This window comes from Bombina bombina, chromosome 5 (assembly GCF_027579735.1).
Source record: "Bombina bombina isolate aBomBom1 chromosome 5, aBomBom1.pri, whole genome shotgun sequence".
Lineage (NCBI taxonomy): Eukaryota > Metazoa > Chordata > Amphibia > Anura > Bombinatoridae > Bombina > Bombina bombina.
This window is the reverse complement of record NC_069503.1, coordinates 50,730,422-50,756,992: the sequence shown is the minus strand read 5'-3', so window position 1 is coordinate 50,756,992 and position 26,571 is coordinate 50,730,422. Positions and strand designations below refer to the sequence as shown.

The 26,571-nt window shown below is 38.3% G+C and overlaps 1 protein-coding gene and 1 non-coding gene across 2 annotated transcripts in view; both read right to left on the bottom strand.

Moving 5' to 3' along the window:
* Positions 1 to 23,559, bottom strand: part of LOC128661293 (zinc finger protein 271-like) — a 111,622-nt gene extending 88,063 nt beyond the window's left edge. Inside the window, exons 1-2 of the mRNA XM_053715564.1 lie at positions 23,443 to 23,559; positions 21,301 to 22,553 (exon numbers count right to left, since the gene is read on the bottom strand). Coding sequence (XP_053571539.1) covers positions 21,301 to 22,553; positions 23,443 to 23,461 — 1,272 coding nt within the window. The 5' untranslated portion in view covers positions 23,462 to 23,559. The remainder of the gene's footprint in view (positions 1 to 21,300; positions 22,554 to 23,442) is intronic.
* LOC128661896 (U6 spliceosomal RNA) lies at positions 18,687 to 18,793 on the bottom strand. Its single transcript, XR_008402668.1, has one exon. It is a non-coding gene; the product is annotated as a U6 spliceosomal RNA (small nuclear RNA).
* Positions 23,560 to 26,571: the final 3,012 nt, after the last annotated feature.

Below are 26,571 nucleotides of genomic sequence, written 5' to 3'. Positions count from 1 at the left end.
AGTCAAGCAGTTATCATTCGTCTTAAGAGCTTGTTCACCCGGTGGGGCATTCCAATGGAGCTGGTGAGTGATAACGGAATGCAGTTCGCTTCTACAGAGTTCAGGGCTTTCAGCAAGGAATATGATTTTATACATTCCACGTCAAGTCCACATTACCCGCAGGCCAATGGAATGGCTGAAAGGGCAGTTCAAACAACAAAATTCATTTTAAAGCAATCTGAGCCATACCTAGCCCTCTTGTCCTATAGGGTGACGCCCATTCAAGCCACGGGGTTTAGCCCCGCACAGCTTACCCTCTGTGGGTGTCTTCCAGCCGACTGGCTCTATTCCTCGGGACAATGTCCTTAGGAGGGATGAAGAGGCAAAAAGGGGCTATCGATTCTTCTACGACAGGAGACATTCTGTGAGGCCCTTACAGGAGCTGAATGCGGGGCAAAGTGTCAGAATTAAACTGGATGATGAGAAGAAATGGAAGACGCCTGCTACGGTAATTGGACTCTCTCCAGAACCAAGGTCTTATATAGTCCTTACTGGAGGGACAGTTACATGCCGTAACCGAAAACATCTTCAGCCTGTACCCGAGAGTTTGGAACTGGATGCCTCTGTACCACCGCCGGTGGGATCCCCTGTTTTAAAAAGGGTGCCTTCCCCTCAGCAAGATCACAGCAGGGATATGTCTTTGCCTCCAGCAGACTCTCAATCACCTTCTTCTGTATCAGAGGACAGTTCATGTAGAGTTACATCTAGTGGAAGAGTGGTGAAACTTCCGGCCCGATATCGGGACTAACTTTAGTTAGAACAGTGACTGGAAGTATGGGCAGAATAATCCCATGGTCACTGTGGACTAGGGTAGTCTACCCCGATGTTCAAGTCAGGATGTAATTCATGTTGTTTATATTTTCTGTAACTTATTTGTTATATACTATACAAAATTGTTGTTGTATACTCTGTTTGTATACCTTGTTATTTGTTATATTCAAATGTATGCTTTGTCCTTTGAAAAGGGGGAAGATGTGATGAGAGCAGGAAGTGACGTCACTAGATTGGGGGCAGGGCTTAGGTCCGTTTGTCTGTGTCGCAGTTAGTTAGTGAGATCAAACATACCAGATGTATATTTCCATGCTCTGTAATAAAATAGAGTTGTACCATCCTTGCTGTGTCCTGCATCTTATGACAACTAGCACAGAAAGCAGCACAGTATTAACCCTTTCACTGTCATAGAGAGCTGCATAGTGTATATTAGCTCTCTTCACCAGCACATAAAGCAGCACTTTGTGAATCAACTCTTCAATATCACAAAGAGTAGCACAGAGTGTATTATCCCCTTCCAGAGTTAATTAACTCTTCACTAGCAGAGAGTGCATTAACCCTTCACTAGCACAGAGAGCAGCACAGTGTGTATTAACCCTTCACTAGCACAGACAGCAGGGCAGTCTGTATTAACCCTTCACTAGCACAGTGAGCAGCACAGTGTGTATTAACCCCTCACTAGCACAGAGAGCAGCACAGTGTGTATTAACCCTTCACAGAGAGCTGCAAAGTGTGTATTAACCCTTCACTAGCACAGAGAGCAGCACAGTGTGTATTAACCCTTCACTAGCACAGACAGCAGGGCAGTCTGTATTAACCCTTCACTAGCACAGTGAGCAGCACAGTGTGTATTAACCCCTCACTAGCACAGAGAGCAGCACAGTGTGTATTAACCCTTCACAGAGAGCTGCAAAGTGTGTATTAACCCTTCACTATAACAGAGTGCAGCACAGTGTGTATTAACCCTTCACTAGCACAGAGAGTTGCACAGTGTGTATTAACCCTTCACTAGAACAGAGAGCAGCACAGTGTGTATTAACTCTTTACTAGCACAGAGCAGCACAGTGTGTATTAACCCCTTCACTAGCACAGAGAGCAGCACAGTGTGTATTAACCCATCACTGGCACAGAGAGCAGCACAGTGTGTATTAACCCTTCACTAGCACAGACAGCAGGGCAGTCTGTATTAACCCTTCACTAGCACAGTGAGCAGCACAGTGTGTATTAACCCCTCACTAGCACAGAGAGCAGCACAGTGTGTATTAACCCTTCACAGAGAGCTGCAAAGTGTGTATTAACCCTTCACTATAACAGAGTGCAGCACAGTGTGTATTAACCCTTCACTAGCACAGAGAGTTGCACAGTGTGTATTAACCCTTCACTAGAACAGAGAGCAGCACAGTGTGTATTAACTCTTTACTAGCACAGAGCAGCACAGTGTGTATTAACCCCTTCACTAGCACAGAGCAGCACAGTGTGTATTACCCCATCACTAGCACAGAGAGCAGCACAGTGTGTATTAACCCTTCACTAGCACAGAGGGCAGCACAGTTTGTATTAACCCTTCACTAGCACAGAGAGCTGCACAGTGTGTATTAACCCTTCACTAGCACAGAGAGCTGCACAGTGTGTATTAACCCCTCACTAGCACAGAGAGCAGCACAGTGTGTATTAACTCTTTACTAGCACAGAGCAGCACAGTGTGCATTAACCCCTTCACTAGCACAGAGAGCAGCACAGTGTGTATTAACCATTCACTAGCACAGAGAGCAGCACAGTGTGTATTAACCCTTCACTAGCACAGAGAGCAGCACAGTGTGTATTAACCATTCACTAGCACAGAGAGCAGCACAGTGTGCATTAACCCCTTCACTAGCACAGAGAGCAGCACAGTGTGTATTAACCATTCACTAGCACAGAGAGCAGCACAGTGTCTATTAACCCTTCACTAGTACTGACAGCAGGGCAGTGTGCATTAACCCTTCACTAGCACAGAGAGCAGCACAGTGTGTATTAACCCTTCACTAGCACAGAGAGCAGCACAGTGTGTATTAACCCTTCACTAGCACAGAGAGCAGCACAGTGTATATTAACCCAGCACTAGCACAGAGAGCAGCACAGTGTGTATTAACCCTTCACTAGCACAGAGAGCAGCACAGTGTATATTAACCCAGCACTAGCACAGAGAGCAGCACAGTGTGTATTAACCCTTCACTAGCACAGAGAGCAGCACAGTGTGTATTAACCCTTCACTGGCACAGAGAGCAGCACAGTGTGTATTAACCCTTCACTAGCACAGAGAGCAGCACAGTGTGTATTAACCCTTCACTAGCACACAGAGCAGCACAGTGTGTATTAACCCTTCACTAGCACAGAGAGCAGCACAGTGTGTATTAACCCTTCACTAGCACACAGAGCAGCACAGTGTGTATTAACCATTCACTAGCACAGAGCAGCACAGTGTGTATTAACCCTTCACTAGCACAGAGAACAGCACAGTGTGTATTAACCCTTCACTGGCACAGAGAGCAGCACAGGATGTGTTAACCCTTCACGAACACAGAGAGTTGAACAGCACTTAGTACCAATTGTCTGGCACAAGCAGGTAAATAACATACAATAAAAGAACAACATTTATAATAATAATTATAAACTTTTTAAGAAGACCAGAAAGTGACTAAAACGTTTTATCACACAGTACACACAGCCTGACTCACTCACCCAGCAGCAGCTGCACAGGAAGTAAATGGGAGGGGAACAACAGAATACAAAGGAGTCTAGCTGCAGACTGGAGCTCCACTCTAGATCTAGAAAGGAAACATGTGACCTCCACTCAAAGCTTTTTTTTTTTCTTTGTTGTTTTTTTTTTTTTTTAAATCAACTTTAATGTAACAAACAACCTATAGACAATCATTCTGAAAACTAAACATTTTGCAGCTTTCTTGTTCTTAACCATTCACAGTGTTTTTAATTTATAAAGTAAGCACTGTGACTGTCATTTATAAGGTAATCACTGTGACTGTCATTTATAAGGTAATCACTGTGACTGTCATTTATATGGTAATCACTGTAACTGTCATTTATAAGGTAACTGTCATTGATAAAGTAACCACTGTGACTGTCACTTATAAGGTAACCACTGTGACTGTCATTTATAAGGTAACCACTGTGACTGTCATTTATAAAGGAACCACTGTGACTGTCATTTATAAGGTAATCACTGTGACTGTCATTTATAAGGTAACCACTGTGACTGTCATTTATAAGGTAATCACTGTGACTGTCATTTATAAAGTAACCACTGTGACTGTCATTTATAAAGGAACCACTGTGACTGTCATTTATAAAGGAACCACTGTGACTGTCATTTATAAGATAACCACTGTGACTGTCATTTATAAAGTAACCACTGTGACTGTCATTTATAAAGTAACCACTGTGACTGTCATTTATAAGGTAACCACTGTGACTGTCATTTATAAAGGAACCACTGTGACTGTCATTTATAAGGTAACTACTGTGACTGTCATTTATAAAGTAACCACTGTGACTGTCATTTATAAGGTAACCACTGTGACTGTCATTTATAAAGTAACCACTGTGACTGTCATTTATAAAGTAAGCACTGTGACTGTCATTTATAAGGTAACCACTGTGATTGTCATTTATAAGGTAACTACTGTGACTGTCATTTATAAAGTAACCACTGTGACTGTCATTTATAAAGTAACCACTGTGACTGTCATTTATAAGGTAACCACTGTGATTGTCATTTATAAGGTAACTACTGTGACTGTCATTTATAAAGTAACCACTGTGACTGTCATTTATAAGGTAACCACTGTGACTGTCATTTATAAGGGTAACTGTATAAAGGAACCACTGTGGACTGTCATTTATAAGGTAACTACTGTGACTGTCATTTATAAAGTAACCACTGTGACTGTCATTTATAAGGTAACCACTGTGGACTGTCATTTATAAAGTACCACTGTGACTGTCATTATAAAGTAAGCACTGTGACTGTCATTTATAAGGTAACCACTGTGATTGTCATTTATAAGGTAACTACTGTGACTGTCATTTATAAAGTAACCACTGTGACTGTCATTTTATAAGGGTAACCACTGTGATTGTCATTTATAAGGTAACTACTGTGACTGTCATTTATAAAGTAACCACTGGTGACTGTCATTTATAAGGTAACCACTGTGACTGTCATTTATAATGTAATTTATAAAGGAACCACTGTGACTGTCATTTATAAGGTAACTACTGTGATTGTCATTTATAAAGTAACCACTGTGACTGTCATTTATAAGGTAACCACTGTGACTGTCATTTATAAGGTAATTTATAAAGGAACCACTGTGACTGTCATTTATAAAGGTAACTACTGTGACTGTCATTTATAAAGTAACCATTGTGACTGTCACTTATAAAGTAACCACTGTGACTGTCATTTATAAGGGTAACTACTGTGACTGTCATTTATAAAGTAACCACTGTGACTGTCATTTATAAAGTAACCACTGTGACTGTCATTTATAAGGTAACCACTGTGGACTGTCATTTATAAGGTAACCACTGTGACTGTCATTTATAAAGGTAATTTATAAAGAAACCACCTGTGACTGGTCATTTATAAGGTAACTACTGTGACTGTCATTTATAAAGTAACCACTGTGACTGTCATTTATAAGGGAACCACTGTGACTGTCATTTATAAGGGAACCACTGTGACTGTCATTTATAAGGTAACTGTCATTTATAAAGTAACCACTGTGACTGTCATTTATAAGGTAATCACTGTGACTGTCATTTATAAAGTAACCACTGTGACTGTCATTTATAAGGTAATCACTGTGACTGTCATTTATAAAGTAACCACTATGACTGTCATTTATAAGTAATCACTGTGACTGTCATTTATAAAGTATACCACTATGACTGTCATTTATAGGTAAATCACTGTGACTGTCATTTATAAAAGTAACCACTATGACTGTCATTTATAAGGTAATCACTGTGACTGTCATTTATAAGGTAACTACTGTGACTGTAATTTATAAGGTAACCACTGTGACTGGTCATTTATAAGGTAATTTATAAAGGAACCACTGTGCTGTCATTTATAAGGTAATCACTGTGACTGTCATTTATAAAGTAACCACTATGACTGTCATTTATAAGGTAATCACTGTGACTGTCATTTATACATTTATATTCAAAGTTTTATTTTTTAATCAGGTGAGTTAATCAATTCTAGTTTGCCCTTAATAGTCACAAATATTTTGTTAGATATTTCCTGTTAACCTGGTCTTATCTGTCGACAATAACACTGGGTCAGTCAGGAATCTGGTAATAATATCATTTTTTTATGGTTTGCCAGGATTATTAGTTTACCTGATTCTTGCCAGCGATGCTGAGAATTTAAATAACAAACATTTCTGTTTCTCTATTATACACGCAAGCTACTGCAAATAAAATCATTTAGTGATTGTTTTCATTAGTTCTAACCTGATAATCATTAAATCATTGTAATGATGTATGCTTATTGATTTGCTGTATTCAAATATTGCTTATTATTCCAATACTTCTTTTAATAAACTAAGTTTGTTTATTGATCTGGTCTCAGTTTAATTAATAGACAAATCAGAACTAAAAGGATTCAGGTTTTATATCTATTATCCTTTGCAAATGATATCATTCAGAGTGTTATTAAATTGCACACATTGCTCCTGCAAAGTTGGTAACCGCTATTATATATATATTGAGTTACATTATCAGAATGATATAGAGGTTCCATGATATTTATTGTGTCTTAACACATAATACACTTTGCGGAGACATTACTGAAATAATAATAATAATAAAAATAATAAAAAAAAGGATAATATTCACAAATATATATATAATACTTGCTTCATAAATGCTCTTTTTAGCCAGTAACTGCAAGGTCTCACTACAAATCTAATATGTGATACAATCACTGTGGAGGGGGTTCACAAGGTTATATATAAAAAAGTAAAAGTGATCAATACTGGCCCCTAGAGGCAATTTGTAACTATGACAAATAGTGCAAACAGATCTTAATACAGACCAATAAAATCCTGTAAATATAATATGGTAAAATCTCCTTTAGTATAGAGAAAAGAAAAAGTATTTTTATATAATGGACTGATAGTTGGTATTGGCAGCCTCCTCTTCACCAGATGATCCAGAGAACAACTATAAAACAGAAAACAACAGAGGGGCGCCTCATGTGTAGTATTATCTTGGTGATGACAGAGATATAATTGAATAGCCAAATAGGTACTCACATATTCCACAAGCACACTTATGAGCTGGTAGGGACAGGCTGTAGATTTGTATAGGTGTAACAGCTCACCCGTTCTGGGATACTTCCAATACAATAATGCTGCAGCAAATATAAAAAAGCAAACAGAAAGCACTATATGTGCAGACCATTAAAAGATAAAACATAGGTGTGTACTTATACGCAGAAGATGGGTACTCACATACTCCCATAGCACACCAATGTGCTAGTAGATGCAGGCTGCAGATTCAGACAGGTGTGGCAGCTCACCCAAACAGATAGTCCTTCAAGTATTGATGAAATGAGAAGAGATGCAGGTTTTGAGCTTTCCAGTGGCTGTATCCTTCTCAGTACAAATGAGCAGATGGTAGGAAATGAATTCCACTCCAAAGATAGAAGTTAAAAAATATTTATTAAAAACAAGTAAAAAATTAAAACAACACCAAGGTTTGTTACATAAAGTGGATTGTAGGGTCACCCAGTTGGCCCCAATAATTGCAACGCGTTTCTCGGTTTACAAACCATTTCATCAGGCATATCATATTCATTCCTACCTCTGTTCTTTATACCCTACATGCAAACAAACAATTGACTCCTTTCTAATCGGTGTGTGCCTCATTAGTTCCCACCTGTGTAAATTGTCAGGTGTTTCACAAACTGATTTATTGTTGAAAACAAAAGACAATATTGATAATAAAAAGTAAATAAAAAACTAAGTATTCCCCTTTTGTTTGTACATTTATGTATTTATATGCAATATTTTTTTTTTTTTGTAATATTTTTTTTATTGAGGTTTTGCAGAAAAAAAAATGTCATATAACAGAAATCGCCTGTGCGCATCATGAATTAAAAATACAGTGAAAATTGAACAAATTATTTCAGAAATTATACAGTATGCAATAAGTAGGCTAATGAAACCTCGTTTTTATGATAAATAGCATAAATGACTAACCAATTAGCAACCAACTCTCAGGCCATACGGCCACTAAGGATATAATGAAGAAAACTGGTAGACAGGTAAATAGCTTCAGGGTATGGGGGGGGAGGATATTCAGAGGATAAGCACCGCTAGTCAAACATGGGGGGGGGAGTGGGGGGGGGGGCAGAGCCTTATACAAGTTTTTGGTATTGCACACAAGTTGTACCTATAATACTAGTTACTACTAAATACACAAATAGTATTTGTAAACTGGGGACACTGTATTAGACTTTTTGTTATATTAAATAGGATATGAATACTTAAGGTCAAAGTCTCTGTTAAGGAGATGACTAGATTAACTAGTAGTAAGACCATTTTTCATGTAGTTAATGGTATTGACAAATACTTGTGTATCCTAGAACAGAAGTCCAGGAATATACAGGGGTTTAAGATATATGTAGGTATCCATACATAATGAACCTGCGTTTCCGCCTTATATTGTGACATATAGCTTGAAGCTTAGTAGAGACAGCGCTAGAAGGTACTATTATTTATATTAGGCCATATGCACAGCCCTGACACAAAACTAGGGAGGAAAGGGCTACAAATAGGTCAAAGTAATCATCACTTATGCAGTTCAAATCTACTCTAATCTAGTGATTGAGTGCCGTATGAGAGTCCTAGAATATAAGGACTAAGTAGTACCTCCTCAAAATTTTGGGGATCCCAAAAGCCCTTAATCATAGTAGAAAAAGCAATATAGTATCCCTATGTGTTGTGAATAAACTGTTATTCCGAAACTGTTAACCATGGCTTAAAGGCCTATGCAGAGCTCCATGTGTATGTGTAGGCTTACAGTAGCAATTATCATGTTGAAAGAGGGTACACCGCCTATAAACAGAGTAACATAAGAAGCAGGGTTCCAAAACAATCTTGGTAATTTCATACCTCAAGTTGTGGGGTCAAGTTTGCCTGTGTGCTTATGGTGTGATAGATGCAATGGCGCCCATTAAAGCAGTTAATAGACTATGGCTCTCTCAGGCCATTCCAAGGTTAGATAGGTCATAACAGAGCATAAAGTAAAACTATAGTTTAGGTGTTTTGCAATACCAGATATCAGGCACATATATAAATTTGACATAGGATACACAATACGCTGGAAGATCTGGGCTACACAATATTTGATCACTAGAGACTGATCCCTTATTTTCACTATAGTATAGGGTCTAGTAGGTATGAGTAAATAATTACAGATCTGTAGGGGAGCACTTCTGGGTGCGCAGAGCACATAAAGGTATAAAGAGGCTAAAAATCTCATAAGTATAAACCCACATAAGTCTATGTCTAATCTACATCAAGATCATATGTAAATGATTGGGTTTTTGGGTTTTTTTTCTCTTTTTTTTTCTTTTTTTTTTTTTTTTTTCCTTTTGGATTCTCCAATGTATCTAAGACCTGAAGGGATGACCTGATGAAACATATCTGCAAAATCATAACTGACATAGCTCTAATTGCTTATAGTAGGCATATATGATGTATTAACTACAAGAGGGAGCCATCAAATATACCCTTACAGAGTTATTCATACAGCATAAAGGCATACATAATGGAGTGAAACAGTTGGTTCCTCTGTAGATAACCCTTGTTAGGTAAAGACAAAGGCGGAAGGCATATATCAGAATACAAACATATTACACAGAAACTCACCAAAACCTCATATCAACAATCTAAACTAACATTAAATATGGAAGGCAATTATATTAGCAAACGCTTATAGTCCCATTTATCTAAATGTGTCCGTAGGGAAAACAAGAGATAGCAAAAGAAAAATTTTGTCAAAATATGGGGCTCTACAATAACTCTAAACGTAGCCCTTACAAAAGTCCTGCCAGGTTGCATGAGAGTTCATAAACCACCGTATCAGTAACTCCGGTATTCAGCCTGTGGTTAAGCAGAAAAAAAAAAAAGAAAGTTAGCCACCCGGATCAAAGTTCCTCCTCAGCGATCCAGAGAGCATCATGTAGTTCAGCCTTCGGGTTCTCTGCCTCAGACTCGGGTATTTATTCTTAGCGTAGTCGCGACCATAGCCGCTCAGATGCCAGGTAAGAGAAGGTTGCGTATGAGCGAGAGGCAAAGGTGTCTTATCTGCGGCGGACTTTTTTGGAAAAGATAGCATCTCAGTAAGAACCGCCACCTTGAGCGGAGTGATAGATCTTCTGGCCGGGTTATATTTAGAGACCAAAGAAGGAGGGTTGGGCTGCTTAGCTGGGAGCAGGACCACAGTAGGGAGGTCAATTACATTCAGAGAAAGGATCGCCTCGTGCATCCACTGTCCAGCTCTCTTCCCCTTATATATGGCAGCACTTGACACAGATTGTGAACCATCCGCTTGAGTCGTGTGTGCCTGTGCGCTAGCTCGTAGGTCTACTTGCTTTACCACCTCCCTTGTAGTTACAGATGTCTCTCTTTGTTCAGCGCCATAACATATGACGCTTCTCAGGGAATTAAATTGGCACATCATGCGATTGTCAAATTCTATTAGGAGGGCTCTTACTTCCTCCAAGCTCTCCATTATGCCGTATACAAGCAGAACAGTTTTGGTGATCTAGGCAGAGTTGCAGTAATAAAAGAAGTGCGGTAGTTAGAGTTATGACATGAGCCACATGGTTTCTCTCACAGCCACTAGTTGCTGGTTGTAGTAGGCCCCAGTTCACAGAACCTCTGATGTTGCTTCCCAGATCACATATCCGGATTCTACTCACTAAGTAGTTTATAGAAACAGTTATCCTTAGATCCTGTCCATTCTGGAGATTCCAGTTAATAATAAATTGGGTATTTGCTCATGTTTAACTTTTTGGAACAGAGGAGCTCCAGGCATGCACGTCTGTTCTCCTCGGCAGTAGGCTCCGCCCCTATATGCAATGATATTTTGAGGAATGTCATTGTTCCTATATGCTTATATAATTTGTGTTTTAGTGTTACACACTGTTACACAGTGGTACACTAAAACACAAATTATATAAGCATATAGGAACAATGACATTCCTCAAAATATCATTGCATATAAATACATAAATGTACAAACAAAAGAGGAATACTTAGTTTTTTTATTTACTTTTTATTATCAATATTGTCTTTTGTTTTCAACAACAAATCAGTCTGAGAAACACCTGACAATTTACACAGGTGGGAACTAATGAGGCACACACCCATTAGAAAGGAGTCAATTGTTTGTTTGCATGTAGGGTATAAAGAGCAGAGGTAGGAATGAATATGATATGCCTGATGAAATGGTTTGTAAACCGAGAAACGCGTTGCAATTATTGGGGCCAACTGGGTGACCCTACAATCCACTTTATGTAACAACCTTGGTGTTGTTTTAATTTTTTACTTGTTTTTAATAAATATTTTTTAACTTCTATCTTTGGAGTGGAATTCATTTCCTACCATCTGCTCATTTGTACTGAGAAGGATACAGCCACTGGAAAGCTCAAAACCTGCATCTCTTCTCATTTCATCAATACTTGAAGGACTATCTGTTTGGGTGAGCTTCCACACCTCTTTGAATCTGCAGCCTGCATCTACTAGCACATTGGTGTGCTATGGGAGTATGTGAGTACCCACCTTCTGCTACTAAGTACACACCTATGTTTTACTTTTAATGGTCTGCACATATAGTGCTTTCTGTTTGCTTTTTCATTTGCTGCAGCATTATTGTATTAGAAATTTCCCAGAAAGGGTGAGCTGTTACACCTATACAAATCTACAGCCTGTCCCTACCAGCACATAAGTGTGCTTGTGGAATATGTGAGTACCTATTTGGCTATTCAATTATATCTCTGTCATCACCAAGATAATACTACACATGAGGCGCCCCTCTGTTGTTTTCTGTTTTAAAGGTCTCACTACAGACTGCTCCTAACTAAAATGTAGAGTCCTCCTAGTCCTACCTACTCCTTCTGACTGTTAAGTGGACACGGCACGTGGCATCACAGCACAGTGTGAGAATTTGAAATAAGCCACACCGCAGCCAGCTGGCCATACACTACAGTAGTGCAGCCGCGTGCCGTATTTTTACTACTCACTCACCTCTGCAGCTATAGGTAATCACAGTGTAATCTTCCTGAGCATCTCTGAGTGAATCTGTACAGTGCGAGGCACGTGGGTTTTCTCAAGCTGATGCGGGATCACGTGATGTCTGACAGTGCATCTCACAGACCTGGTGAAGCTGCGCCTGCTACTACGGCTCCAAATTATCCACTCAGTGGATCATGGGCTGGACAGTGGTCATAATGTTACGCCACTATCAGTGTGTGCGGGACGCACAAAAGGCGGGCCTGAGTTCCACATGACACATGACATCACTCGCATCATGTGTATCGTGCAGCCACACCGAACATCACTACACCACATCACTGTGTGCTTGGCCCACTACACCTGTGAGTGACAGCAGTCGGTTTGGGAGGGGTTAAGGTAACCGGCGGCCCACCGAGCATTTGCCCGGTATGCCTTATGGTCAGTCAGGGCCTGTACAGATATTTATCTTTAAAATGTAATTGAATCAGGTGTCTCATTTTAAATAGTGGTTTGGTTGAAGTCTATGTGTATGCCAGTGAACAAGGGCGAGGGATAGGCCCAAAACATGTTTGGCACTCTTTTCCACCAGACCACAGGATTGTTCTAATATTTTTATGGCTCTTCTATATATTTTTTTTTTTTTTTTAAAAACATAATTTATGTAAGAATTTACCTGATAAATTCATTTCTTTCATATTGGCAAGAGTCCATGAGCTAGTGACGTATGGGATATACATTCCTACCAGGAGGGGCAAAGTTTCCCAAACCTCAAAATGCCTATAAATACACCCCCACCACACCCACAATTCAGTTTAACAAATAGCCAAGAAGTGGGGTGATAAGAAAGGAGCGAAAGCATCAACAAGGAATTGGAATAATTGTGCTTTATACAAAAAAATCATAACCATAAAAAAAGGGTGGGCCTTATGGACTCTTGCCAATATAAAAGAAATGAATTTATCAGGTAAATTCTTACATAAATTATGTTTTCTTTCATGTAATTGGCAAGAGTCCATGAGCTAGTGACGTATGGGATAGCAAATACCCAAGATGTGGAACTCCACGCAAGAGTCACTAGAGAGGGAGGGATAAAAATAAAGACAGCCAATTCTGCTGAAAAATAAATCCACAACCCAAATCAAAAGTTTTAATCTTTATAATGAAAAAAACTGAAATTATAAGCAGAAGAATCAAACTGAAACAGCTGGCCTGAAGTATTTTTCTACCAAAAACTGCTTCTGAAGAAGAGAAAACATCAAAATGGTAGAATTTAGTAAAAGTATGCAAAGAAGACCAAGTTGCTGCTTTGCAAATCTGATCAACAGAAGCTTCATTCTTAAAAGCCCAGGAAGTAGAAACTGACCTAGTAGAATGAGCCGTAATCCTCTGAGGCGGGGATTTACCCGACTCCAAATAAGCATGATGAATTAAAAGCTTTAACCAAGATGCCAAAGAAATGGCAGAAGCCTTCTGACCTTTCCTAGAACCAGAAAAGATAACAAATAGACTAGAAGTCTTTCTGAAATCTTTAGTAGCTTCAACATAATATTTCAAAGCTCTATCCACATCCAAAGAATGTAAAGATCTCTCCAGAAAATTCTTTGGATTGGGACACAATGAAGGGACAACAATTTCTCTACTAATGTTGTTGGAATTCACAACTTTAGGTAAAAATTTAAATGAAGTCCCCAAAACCGCCTTATCCTGATGAAAAATCAGAAAAGGAGACTCGCAAGAAAGAGCAGATAATTCAGAAACTCTTCTAGCAGAAGAAATGGCCAAAAGGAACAATACTTTCCAAGAAAGTAATTTAATGTCCTGAGAATGCATAGGCTCAAACGGAGGAGCCTGTAAAGCCCTCAAAACCAAATTAAGACTCCAAGGAGGAGAGATTGACTTAATGACAGGCTTGATACGAACCAAAGCCTGTACAAAACAATGAATATCAGGAAGATTAGCAATTTTTCTGTGGAACAGAACAGAAACAGCAGAGATTTGTCCTTTCAAGGAACTTGCAGACAAACCCTTATCTAAACCATCCTGAAGAAACTGTAAAATTCTAGGAATTCTAAAAGAATGCCAAGAGAATTTATGAGAAGAACACCATGAAATGTAAGTCTTCCAAGATCTGTAATAAATCTTTCTAGATACAGATTTACGAGCCTGCAACATAGTATTAATCACCGAGTCAGAGAAACCTCTATGACTAAGCACTAAGCGTTCAATCTCCATACCTTCAAATTTAATGATTTGAGATCCTGATGGAAAAATGGACCTTGAGATAGAAGGTCTGGCCTTAACGGAAGTGGCCAAGGTTGGCAACTGTACATCCGAACAAGGTTGGCAACTGTACATCCACATACCAAAACCTGTGAGGCCATGCTGGAGCCACCAGCAGTACAAATGAACGCTCCATTATGATTTTGGAAATCACTCTTGGAAGAAGAACTAGAGGCGGAAAGATATAAGCAGGTTGAAAACTCCAAGGAAGTATCAACGCATCCACTGCTTCCGCCTGAAGATCCCTGGACCTGGACAGATACCTGGGAAGTTTCCTGTTTAGATGAGAAGCCATCAGATCTATTTCTGGAAGCCCCCACATCTGAACAATCTGAAAAAAACACATCTGGGTGAAGAGACCACTCTCCCGGATGTAAAGTCTGGCGACTGAGATAATCCGCTTCCCAATTGTCTATACCTGGGATATGGACCGCAGAAATTAGACAGGAGCTGGATTCTGCCCATGCAAGTATCCAAGATACTTCTTTCATAGCTTGAGGACTTGAGTCCCACTTTGATGATTCACATATGCCACGGTTGTGACATTGTCTGTTTGAAAACAAATAAATGGTTCTTTCTTCAGAAGAGGCCAAAACTGAAGAGCCCTGAGAATCGCACGGAGTTCCAAAATATTGATTGGTAATCTCGCCTCTTGAGACTTCCAAACCCCCTGCGCTGTCAGAGATCCCCAGAAAGCTCCCCAACCTGAAAGACTCACAATCTGTTGTGATCACAGTCCAAGCTGGACGAACAAAAGAAGCCCCTTGAATTAAATGATGGTGATCTAACCACCAAGTCAGAGATAGTCGAACATTGGGATTTAAGGATATTAATTGTGATATCTTTGTATAATTCCTGCACCATTGGCTCAGCATACAAAGCTGAAGAGGTCTCATGTGAAAACGAGCAAAGGGGATCGCGTCCGATGCTGCAGTCATGAGACCTAAAACCTCCATGTACATAGCTACTGAAGGGAATGATTGAAACTGAAGGTTTCGACAAGCTGAAATCAATTTCAGATGTCTTTTGTCTGTTAGAGACAAAGTCATGGATACTGAATCTATTTGGAATCCTAAAAAGGTTACCTTTGTCTGAGGAATCAAGGAACTTTTTGGTAAATTGATCCTCCAACCATGTCTTTGAAGAAACAACACTAGTTGATTCGTGTGAGATTCTGCAGAATGTAAAGACTGAGCAAGTACCAAGATATTGTGCAAATAAGGAAACACCGCAATACCCCGCTCTCTGATTACAGAGAGTAGGGCACCGAGAACCTTTGAAAAGATCCTTGGAGCTGTTGCTAGGCCAAAAGGAAGAGCAACAAATTGGTAATGCTTGTCTAGAAAAGAGAATCTCAGGAACTGATAGTGATATGGATGAATCGGAATATGAAGATATGCATCCTGTAAGTCTATTGTGGACATATAACGCCCTTGCTGAACAAAAGGCAGAATAGTCCTTATAGTCACCATCTTGAATGTTGGTATTCTTACATAACTATTCAAAATTTTTAGATCCAGAACTGGTCTGAAAGAATTCTCCTTCTTTGGAACAATGAAAAGATTTGAATAAAACCCCAGACCCCGTTCCTGAAAAGGAACTGGCACAATTACCCCAGATACCTCTAGGTCTGAAACACACTTCAGGAAAGCCTGAGCCTTTACTGGGTTCACTGGATTGCGTGAGAGAAAAATTTTTCTCACAGGCGGTCTTACTTTGAAACCTATTCTGTACCCTTGAGAAATAATGTTCTGAATCCAATTATTTTGGATTGAATTGATCCAAACATCCTTGTAAAATCTTAGTCTGTCCCCTACCAGCTGCGCTGGAATGAGGGCCGCACCTTCATGCGGACTTGGGGGCTGATTTTGATTTTTTAAATGGCTTGGATTTATTCCAGACTGGAGAAGGCTTCCAATTGGAAACCGTTCCCTTAGGGGAAGGGTCAGATTTCTGTTCCTTATTTTGACCAAAGGAACGAAAACGGTTAGCAGCCCTAAATTTACCCTTAGATTTTTTATCCTGAGGCAAAAAAGCTCCCTTCCCCCCAGTGACAGTTGAAATAATAGAATCCATTATGATCTGGTACTTGTTGTGCTAAAGTTTCCAACCAAAAGGTTGAAGCAGCAGCAACATCAGCCAAAGAAATAGCAGGCCTAAGAAGATGACCTGAACATAAATAAGCCTTCCTTAGAAAAGATTCAAGTTACCTATCTAAAGGATCTTTAAAAGAAGTACTATCTGCCGTAGGAATAGTAGTACATTTAGCAAGAGTAGCGATGGCCCTATCAACTTTGGGGATCTTATCCCAAAACTCCAGTTTCTTAAACCTTGAAGAAGGAGTAAAAGAAGTACCCAGTCTATTCCATTCCCTAGAAATTAGATCTGAAATAGCATCAGGAACTGGAAAAACCTCTGGAATAACTACATGAGGTTTAAAAACCAAATTTAAACGTTTACTGGTTTTAATATTAAGAGGACTAGTCTCCTCCATATCTAATGCAATCAACACCTCTTTTAATAAGGAATGAATATACTCCATTTTAAATAAATATAAAGATTTATCAGTGTCAATATCTGAGGCAGAATCTTCTGAACCAGATAGATCCTCAGAGATAGATAAATCAGAATGCTGTTGGTCATTTAAAAATTCATCAAATTTATGAGAAGTTTTAAAAGACCTTTTACGTTTATTAGAAGGTGGTATGACAGACAAAGCCTTCTGAATGGAATTAGAAACAAATTCTCTTACATTAACAGGAATATCAACATGTAATGGATTATTACTAATGGAAATATTGTCTGCTTTTGAAAGTTTATCATGACAACTAGCACAAACTACAGCCGGAGGAACAGTTACCACAAGTTTACAACAAATGCAAATGGAAGATACACTTGTGTGGCGCTTACCGTTCCTGCGGGGGTTGTGGTCCGTTCTCTGAGCAGCGTCGCTTCAGCGTGTCTGTGTGTGGCGTCCGTTCCGCTCCTCCATGCAGCCAGCAATGTTGATTCCGGAAGTAGGGAGCCCAGCCGACACGCCTCTGTCAAGGGGGCAATAGAGATCAAAGAATACGAGGATTTGTTGCGGCTACAGGGCTTCAAACCTACTTAGTCCAAATACCAAGATAGGGGACAGTACAAGAAAAGGTAAAAGTAAAAAGGCTTTATTCGGTACACTTAAAAACAGAAAGAGCCGTAGCTCTAAATAAAGGCATACACTGACAAAAAGGGGTAACAGTGCAGCACAGCAGACATGTTTCGTGTGTCTCCAGCACACTTGTTCACTGCTTTGGTAGAACCGACATCAGGCAGCAGGTTTCCAGTAGTAGATTCTGATACAGGGTCAGCTTGAGACATCTTGCAATATGTAATAGAAAAAAATAATATATAAAGCAAAATTATCAATTTCCCTATATAACAGTTTCAGGAATGTGAAAAAATGCAAACAAAATAAGCCTCTGGAAACCAGAAGCAAAATGAAATGACTTAAATAATGTCAAAAATCTGGAGTCAAGTATGACGCACAACTAACAAAATATTTTTTGGCGCCAAGAACGTCTGCAACAAACACGAGCGTCATAGATGACGCAACTACGTAAAAACTCTCGTCATAACGTCAACAAACGTAATTCTCACGCCATAAAAGTCTTGCGCCAAGATAGACGCAATAAATTGTAGCATTTTGCGCTCCCGCGAGCCTAACAGCCCGCAATTTAGAAAAGAAAGTCAATTTGAAAAATTTTCAGGTAAAAAAAAAATTTCTTTTTTTTTTATATATATATATATTTATAAATGCATTTCCAAAAAAAATGAAACTGACAGTCTGTAAGAAGGAAACATTCTGATTAACCTGAATCATGGCAAATATAATTACAAACATTATATTTAGAACTTTACATATAAAGTGCCAAATCATAGCTGAGTGTGTTACATAAAGTAGATAGCCAAACCAGTACTGAAACGAGAATCAGTAGAGGTAATGGTATATAAGAGTATATCGTCAATCTGAAAAGGGAGGTAGGAGATGAATCTCTACGACCGATAACAGAGAACCTATGAAATAGATCCCCGTTAGGATGACCATTGTATTCAATAGGTAATACTCCCTTCACATCCCTCTGTCATTCACTGCACTCTGAGAGGAACCGGGCTTCAGCACGATGAGAAGCGCATATCAACGTAGAAATCTAGCACAAAAATCTAGCAGGAAACTTTGCCCCTCCTGGTAGGAATGTATATCCCATACGTCACTAGCTCATGGACTCTTGCCAATTACATGAAAGAAATATGGAACTCTTCACGAATTTGCGTGTCATCCTTCCGCAGGGGCCATGCTAATCTTCTCTGTATCGTTCCAATTTTAGTATATGTGCTGCCGAAGCGAGCACACTCTTCTGTATTTTTAATCATGTTTAAAATACATGTTATTTTTTACTATTTTTGATTTCCCTTCATTCTTGAGAGGTGCGGATGATACCGGCTTTATATATATATATATATATATATATATATATATATATATATATATATATATATATATATATATATATATTTATTTATATATAAAACAGAAAGTGGGACAAGCGAACAATCGTATAGATGGTATATATATATATATATATATATATATATATATATATATATATATATATACACACACAGTATATATATGTGCATGTGTGTATATATGTATTTACAGACATATATACACATAATTACATTACTATATATGTATACAATTTTTTTATAAGCGCAAATTACAGTATGCAATTATTTGTGCATATTACATTATGTAATCATGTTTCTGAATATTACACTATGTGGTAGGGTATGTGCATATTACAAAAAATGTTAAAGAACATTGGAATATGAAATATTAATATTTTCATGTCGGATTTGCGCTAATGAGACTATGTCATGGTGATTATGCGACAGAGTGGGTGTTAGTTTTTTTTTTCTTTCTCTCTCCATTGATCTCTATGGGGGAATACATGAACGTGCACCTGAAAACTTAAATTAGGGTTTTAACGCTATTCAGGTTACCACTAGCGCAGAATCCGTTAGTCATGTACCTGACTAGGAGCCTATTGCAGGCTTGAAACCTTGTCCTCTTGTCTTTTGGACTCAACCAATGAAAATAAAGGTCTTTCAACCCTTTGAGTGCTAAGCGCTTTCCCACCTGGGTGCTAAGCTAAATTTAAGTTTTATATACTGTTAAAGGGACAGTAAAGTCAAAATTAAACTTAAATGGATTAGATGGAACATGATATTTCAAACAAATTTCCGATTTACTTATATTATAATTTGTGCTTAGCTCTCTTAGTATCCTTTGTTAAAGAGTAATCATAGGTGAACTCAGGAGCGTGCACGTATCTTCAGAAAGCAGAGTTTGCAAGAGCAATTATAGCAGTTATACATAGTTACAAACACTGCTGCACAGAGTGCTAAATACACGTGCATGCCTCTAAGCTCATATAATATCAGACTACTAGGTTTACTCTATAACAAAGGATACCAAAAGAACAAAGTCAATTAGATAATAGAAGTAAATAGGAAAGTTGGGTAAAATTGCTGCTCTATCTGAATTATCAGCGTATAACTTTCACTGTCAGATTTGGCTTCTGTCTTTGATGATGTTTTCCTAATTATTCTGTGATATTGTGTTTTTATTTATACAAAAAACACAAAATATTGGTCTGGATTACAATCACTTTATTTCCATGAAAAAACATTGTATATCATTATATAGTAAACAGCAGCATTACATGATATATGCACACATGGTATAAATATACCTAACACTTGTGCTCTTGATACAAAGGGATTTATCAGACATATAATGTTCCCTTTATATATACAGTATGTGCTATTATCAGTTCTTGTGGCTTCTAACTAACATGAAAACAGCTAACAGACATAATATCAAGTTACAGAACATGACACACATATTACATACCCAGTATACATGTAGCTTATAGTAGCCATTTAAATTAAACTGATTATGATCACATGACACACATATTACATACCCAGTATACATGTAGGTTATAGTAGCCATTTAAATTAAACTGATTATGATCACATGACACACATATTACATACCCAGTATACATGTAGGTTATAGTAGCCATTTAAATTAAACTGATTATGATCACATGACACACATATTACATACCCAGTATACATGTAGGTTATAGTAGCCATTTAAATTAAACTGATTATGATCACGTATGTACCGGTTACTGATATTGTGTCTCATGAAATAAAATCAGTTTCCCCTCAGTAATTCCTCTGGTATATAACATGTACAATGCTAAGCATCTATTGCTGTAAGAAAAGGTTTATCCACATGATGTGCACATTAAATATATCTCCCAGATGTCAATCATTTGAGACTGATGTTCTTGTTTATATAATTCTCTAACACTCTTCATATAAAGACTCCTTTATTCTGTAAATGCAATTATTTTCTCCCCTTTGCAAATCAAACGTACAACTCCTAACACTGGCATATTAATAAACAACACTGGGCGTGATTTGGTGGTAAATGGTTTTGTAAAATGGTTAGTATGAGGACAGATCTGTATATTCCTGTGTGGTGTTTGTATTCTATCACATTTATATGAGAGAAACTGAGGGGCACATATATAGAGGAACAAAGGACAGCAGGAGAGCACTTCCAATCTGGGGCTTTTATAACTGGGATTTAGAAAGTATTATTTACAATAACATCTCTTTTGATGCTTCTATTTAGAGAGTTTGTCCTATTTAGGATAATTGTAAAAAGGTTTGTACACTGTGTATATAAAGTTTATTTGTGTGTAAATATTTGGTGTTTTTTGATACTTGATTTCATTAAAAACCTTTTTTCCACTTTCTAAACATGTGAAAGGTTTCTTCCCTTGTGAATCCTTTCATGAGTTTTCAGATTTTTCATGTGTGTAAAACTTTTTCCACACTCTGTACATGTGAAAGGCTTTTCCCCTGTATGACATCTTTCATGAGTTTTCAGATTACACTTTTGTGTAAAACTTTTTCCACACTCTGTACATGTGAAAGGCTTTTCTCCTATGTGAATCTTTTCATGAGTTTTCAGACTACTTATTTGTGTAAAACTTTTTCCACACTCTGTACATGTGAAAGGCTTTTCCCCTGTGTGACTCCTTTCATGAGTTTTCAGATGATCCATTTGTGTAAAACTTTTTCCACACTCTGTACGTGTGAAAGGCTTTTCTCCTGTGTGATTCCTTTCATGATTTTTTAGATAATTTTTATGTGTAAAACTTTTTCCACACTCTGTACATGTGAAAAGCTTTTCCCCTGTGTGAATCCTTTCATGAATTTTCATATCACTCTTTTGTGTAAAACTTTTTCCACACTCTGTACATGTAAACGGCTTTTCCCCTGTGTGACTCCCTTCATGAGTTTTCAGACTACTCTTTTGTGTAAAACTTTTTCCACACTCTGTACATGTGAAAGGCTTTTCTCCTGTGTGACTCCATTCATGAGTTTTCAGATAATCCATTCGTGTAAAACTTGTTCCACACTCTAAACATGTGAATGGTTTTTCCCCTGTGTGAATCCTTTCATGCTTTTTCAGAACACACTTTTGCGTAAAACTTTTTCCACACTCTGTACATATGAAAGACTTTTCTCCTGTGTGAACCTTTTTATGAGTTTTCAGATGATCCATTTGTGTAAAACATTTGCCGGACTCAGTACATGTGTGTTGTTTCTCACCTGTGTGAATGTTGTGGTGTTCTAGTAGAGGAGACTCCCATCTAAAGCTTTTCTCACATTTTGTAGATTTGAAAGATTTCTCCTTTGTATGAATCATTTGGCTAGACTGTAGACTTATTTCTTCTTTAATATGTTTTGAAAACTCAATAAATGTGTGTGGTTTATCCTCTGGGATAACAATTTCACTAGATAACTCATAAATGTTGTCCTCTTGTTTGATGACTAAATTACTCTCTGTACATAATGATTGCTGCCCAGTTCCTGCCAAATCACCATCTTCTTTAAATATCTTCTGTGATATCCCCAATGTTTGTGAATACTCATTAGTGTCTAAGACTATTGGAGTTTGCGGTATCATTCTGATGCTTCCTATAGTGAAGGATGGATATGAACTATTCATGGGTTTGTCTACATAAAAAGAAATTGAATAAAGAAAAATAAGAATTTTTATTCATTATAAAATAATCCATCTCAATAAAAAAAAATTCACACTCAAAAAATGTCTTCCGTTTTGTATTTTTAAATGTATTTACCAGTAAATCACAAATTAAAAAAGAATGACATAGAATGTAAACATTACTACATCATAGTAAACTAAATTACTGATGAAAACAAGTTATAGGGCTGCATCAAAGAAGGTGCGTGTGGATAATGTTCTCAGCCAGGGAACAAGTACATCTGTATTCAAGGCAAGAGAGGTGGCATCCACCATCCTCATTTAACATTGCACAAGCAAATCCACATACAGCTCTGCACGGCTCATGCTCACCCAGTTGGGTGAGAACATGATGTCTTAATCATCACAGACTAATATTCAGTGTGAGATGTTTTGAGAGGGTAAGAAGCAGTGACCTTATGATAATCTGTAGCTTTCGGCTGTGGTTTTTCTATTTATATAAACAGTCAACAACTTTATTAGTTTAATAATACTCACTGTAAAATTAAGCACGCAAATCAGTGGTGGTTCTGGGGTGGGGACCACTGGGGGAGTTGTGGGTGTTCCACGAGCGAGATCAGTGCAGGGGTAGATGAAGTTGTCAGTGTTCTGAGTAATGAACCAGGTCAGGGGGCGAGGTTGGGCAGTTGTTGGACATGATCTGTCTAAAAGGACAGAGGGGGGAGTAGTTTTTTTTTACCCATCTACTCAGCCCAATGGGGGTTGCTCCTTCTCTATAACGTCACTGACACAAATGTTCTTAAATATGCAGATATAAATATAATAGTTTATATTTGTTTAATGAGTGATCTATTCTATTTTCCCAGTAATTAAAGTGAGCATAATATCTATTTTACTCACCTAACACATGTGAGTTCATGCTGATAACAGGCTCCAATGTCTGTGCTCAGGAAGAAGGTTCCCTTATTCACTCCAGTTACATCAATACCTGATATCTCTCAGTGCTCTGGCCGTGTCTGTAAAAAGTATATTAAATGGTTTAGACAGATAATAATAAATAATGGTTCTGATTAACTGTACGTATGGTATAATTAAAGGCACGCATAACAATTCATGTGATACAGATCAGCGGTTTAGGTTATTACATATGTGCTATTGATTCAGCACAAACATTTAGTACAGTTATCTCTGTGAGTGTTATAATTGCCCCTTAAATATGAATCTTCCCAGATCTATACAACATAATGGTAGAAAATCTATTTAAGTGGGGCCATATCATAACTTTACAAACCTATTATAATCTTTGTTTTTATAATTTTTTTGAAACAATATTTTCTCCTGAAAGTAAAGTTGAATATAATTTATTTAAATATAAGTTAAATTGGATACTGCAGTTTTGGTATTGTACTTCCTACTAATTCTCACTGTCAGACATTTTGTCATGTGCTCCACCAGCTTGAGAGCCCTAATTCTATCCAGAATATCATCTAATGGGGTCTCAAACTTAAGAGCCTCTTCTAGAGTCTCGAACCAAAAGGACGCTGCAGTATTTACAGGAACAATGCACGCTATAGGTTGGAGAAGAAAACCTTGGTGAACAAATATTTTCTTCAGAAGAACCTCTAATTTTTTATCCAAAGCACAACTGTCCTCAATAGGTATAGTTGTACGCTTAGCCAGGGTAGAAATAGCTCCCTCCACCTTAGGGACCGTCTGCCACGAGTCCCGCACGGCGTCAGATATGGGAAACATTTTCTTAAAAGTAGGAGGGGGAGCGAACGGAATACCTGGTCTATCCCACTCCTTAGTAACAATTTCCGAAATCCTCTTAGGGACCGGAAAAACATCAGTGTAGGCAGGAACCTCTAGGAATCTGTCCATTTTACACAATTTCTCTGGAACTACAATAGGGTCACAATCATCCTGAGTCGCTAAAACCTCCCTGAGCAATAAGCGGAGGTGTTTTAGTTAAAATTTAAAAGCCATCATATCTGAATCTGTCTGAGGGAACATATTTCCTGAATCAGAAATCTCTCCCTCAGCCAGCAAATCCCTCACTTCAGAACATTGTGAGGGTACATCGGATATGGCTAATAAAGCGTCAGAGGGCTCAGCGTTTGTTCTCACACCAGACCTACTGCGCTTCCCCTGCAACCCAGGCAGCTTAGATAAAACCTCTGTGAGGGTAGTATTCATAACTGCGGCCATATCTTGCAGGGTGAAAGAATTAGACGCACTAGAAGTACTTGGCGTCGCTTGTGCGGGCGTTAACGGTTGTGACACTTGGGGAGAATTAGATGGGAAAACCTGATTCTCTTCTGACTGAGAATCATCCTGCGACATACTTTTAGTAGCTAAAATATGGTCTTTACCCTCCTGGGTATAATGTCAGCCTTTCTGAAATACACAGTCTCTCCAGAAAAATATGACTGAACATATCTCATTGCTGCATAGCATGAAACCTTTCCTCACACTGAAGTTTCCTGTACTCCTCAGCCTCTGTGGGAACAGCAATGGATCTTAGTTACAAATGCTAAGATCATCATCCTCCAGGCAGCAGTCTTCATCCATCTGCTGCCTGAGAGTAAATAGTACACACCGGTACCATTTAAAATAACAAACTCTTGCTTGAAGAAATTAAAAACTAATATTTTATCAACTCTTTCACTTTACCCTTCCTAGTACTTAGAGTAGGCAAAGAGAATGACTGGGGGGTGGAGCTAAGGGAGGAGCTATGCTGTGGTGCTCTTTGCCACTTCCTGTAGGGAAGGATAATATACCACAAGTAAAGGATGAATCCGTGGACTCGTCTTACCTTTATAGAAGAAAAGGAAAGGCTAAAAAGGTGCAGAGGTGACTGAAGTTTACAAAAAATATAAAGAAAAACTGTCTTAAAAAGAACCGGGTGGGCCGTGGACTTGTCATATCGTAAAAGAAAGTAATTTATCAGGTAAGCATAAATTTAGTTTTCTTTTACAAAGATATGACGAGTCCACAGATTTCATCCTTACTTGTGGGAAACCAATACCAAAGCAATAGGACACGGATGAAAGGCAGGGACAAGACAGGAACCTAAACGGAAGGCACCACTGCTTGAAGAACCTTTCTCCCAAATATAGCCTCAGAAGAAGCAAAAGTATCACATTTGGAAAATTTGGAAAAAGTGTGAAGGGACAACCAAGTTGCAGCCTTACAAATCTGTTCCACAGATGCATCGTTTTTAAAAGCCCATGTGGAAGCCGCAGCCCTAGAAGAATGAGCTGTAATTCTTTCAGGAGGCTGCTGTCTAGCAGTCTCATATGCCAGGCGGATGATACTTCTCATCCAAAAAGAAAGAGAGGTAGCCGTAGCTTTCTGACCCCTACGCTTTCCAGAATAAACAATGAATAATGAAGATGATTGACGGAAATCCTTAGTTGCCTGTAGGTAAAACTTTAAAGTACGGACCAAGTCCAAGTTATGTAACAGACGCTCCTTCTTAGAAGAAGGATTAGGACACAAGGAAGGAACAACAATTTGCTGATTAATATTCTTATTCGAAACAACCTTAGGAAGGAGCCCAGGTTTGGTACGTAAAAACCACCTTATCAGAATGAAATATGAGGCGAATCACACTGTAATGCTGAAAGCTCAGAAACTCTTTGAGCAGAAGAAATAGCAACCAAAAACAGAACTTTCCAAGATAATAGTTTAATATTTATGGAATGCATAGGTTCAAACAGAACCCCTTGCAGAACTCGAAGAACTAAATTCAAACTCCAGGGAGGAGTAATAGGTCTAAATACAGGCTTAATTCTAGATAGAGCCTGACAAAAAGACTGAACATCTGATACATTTGCCAAACGTTTGTGAAACAGAATTGACAAAGCTGAAATTTGTCCCTTTAAGGAATTTGCTGATAACCCTTTCTCCAATCCTTTTTGGAGAAAAGACAAAATCCTAGGAATCCTAACTTTACTCCATGAGTAACCCTTGGATTCACACCAAAAAGATATTTACGCCATATCTTTATGATAGATTTTTCTAGTG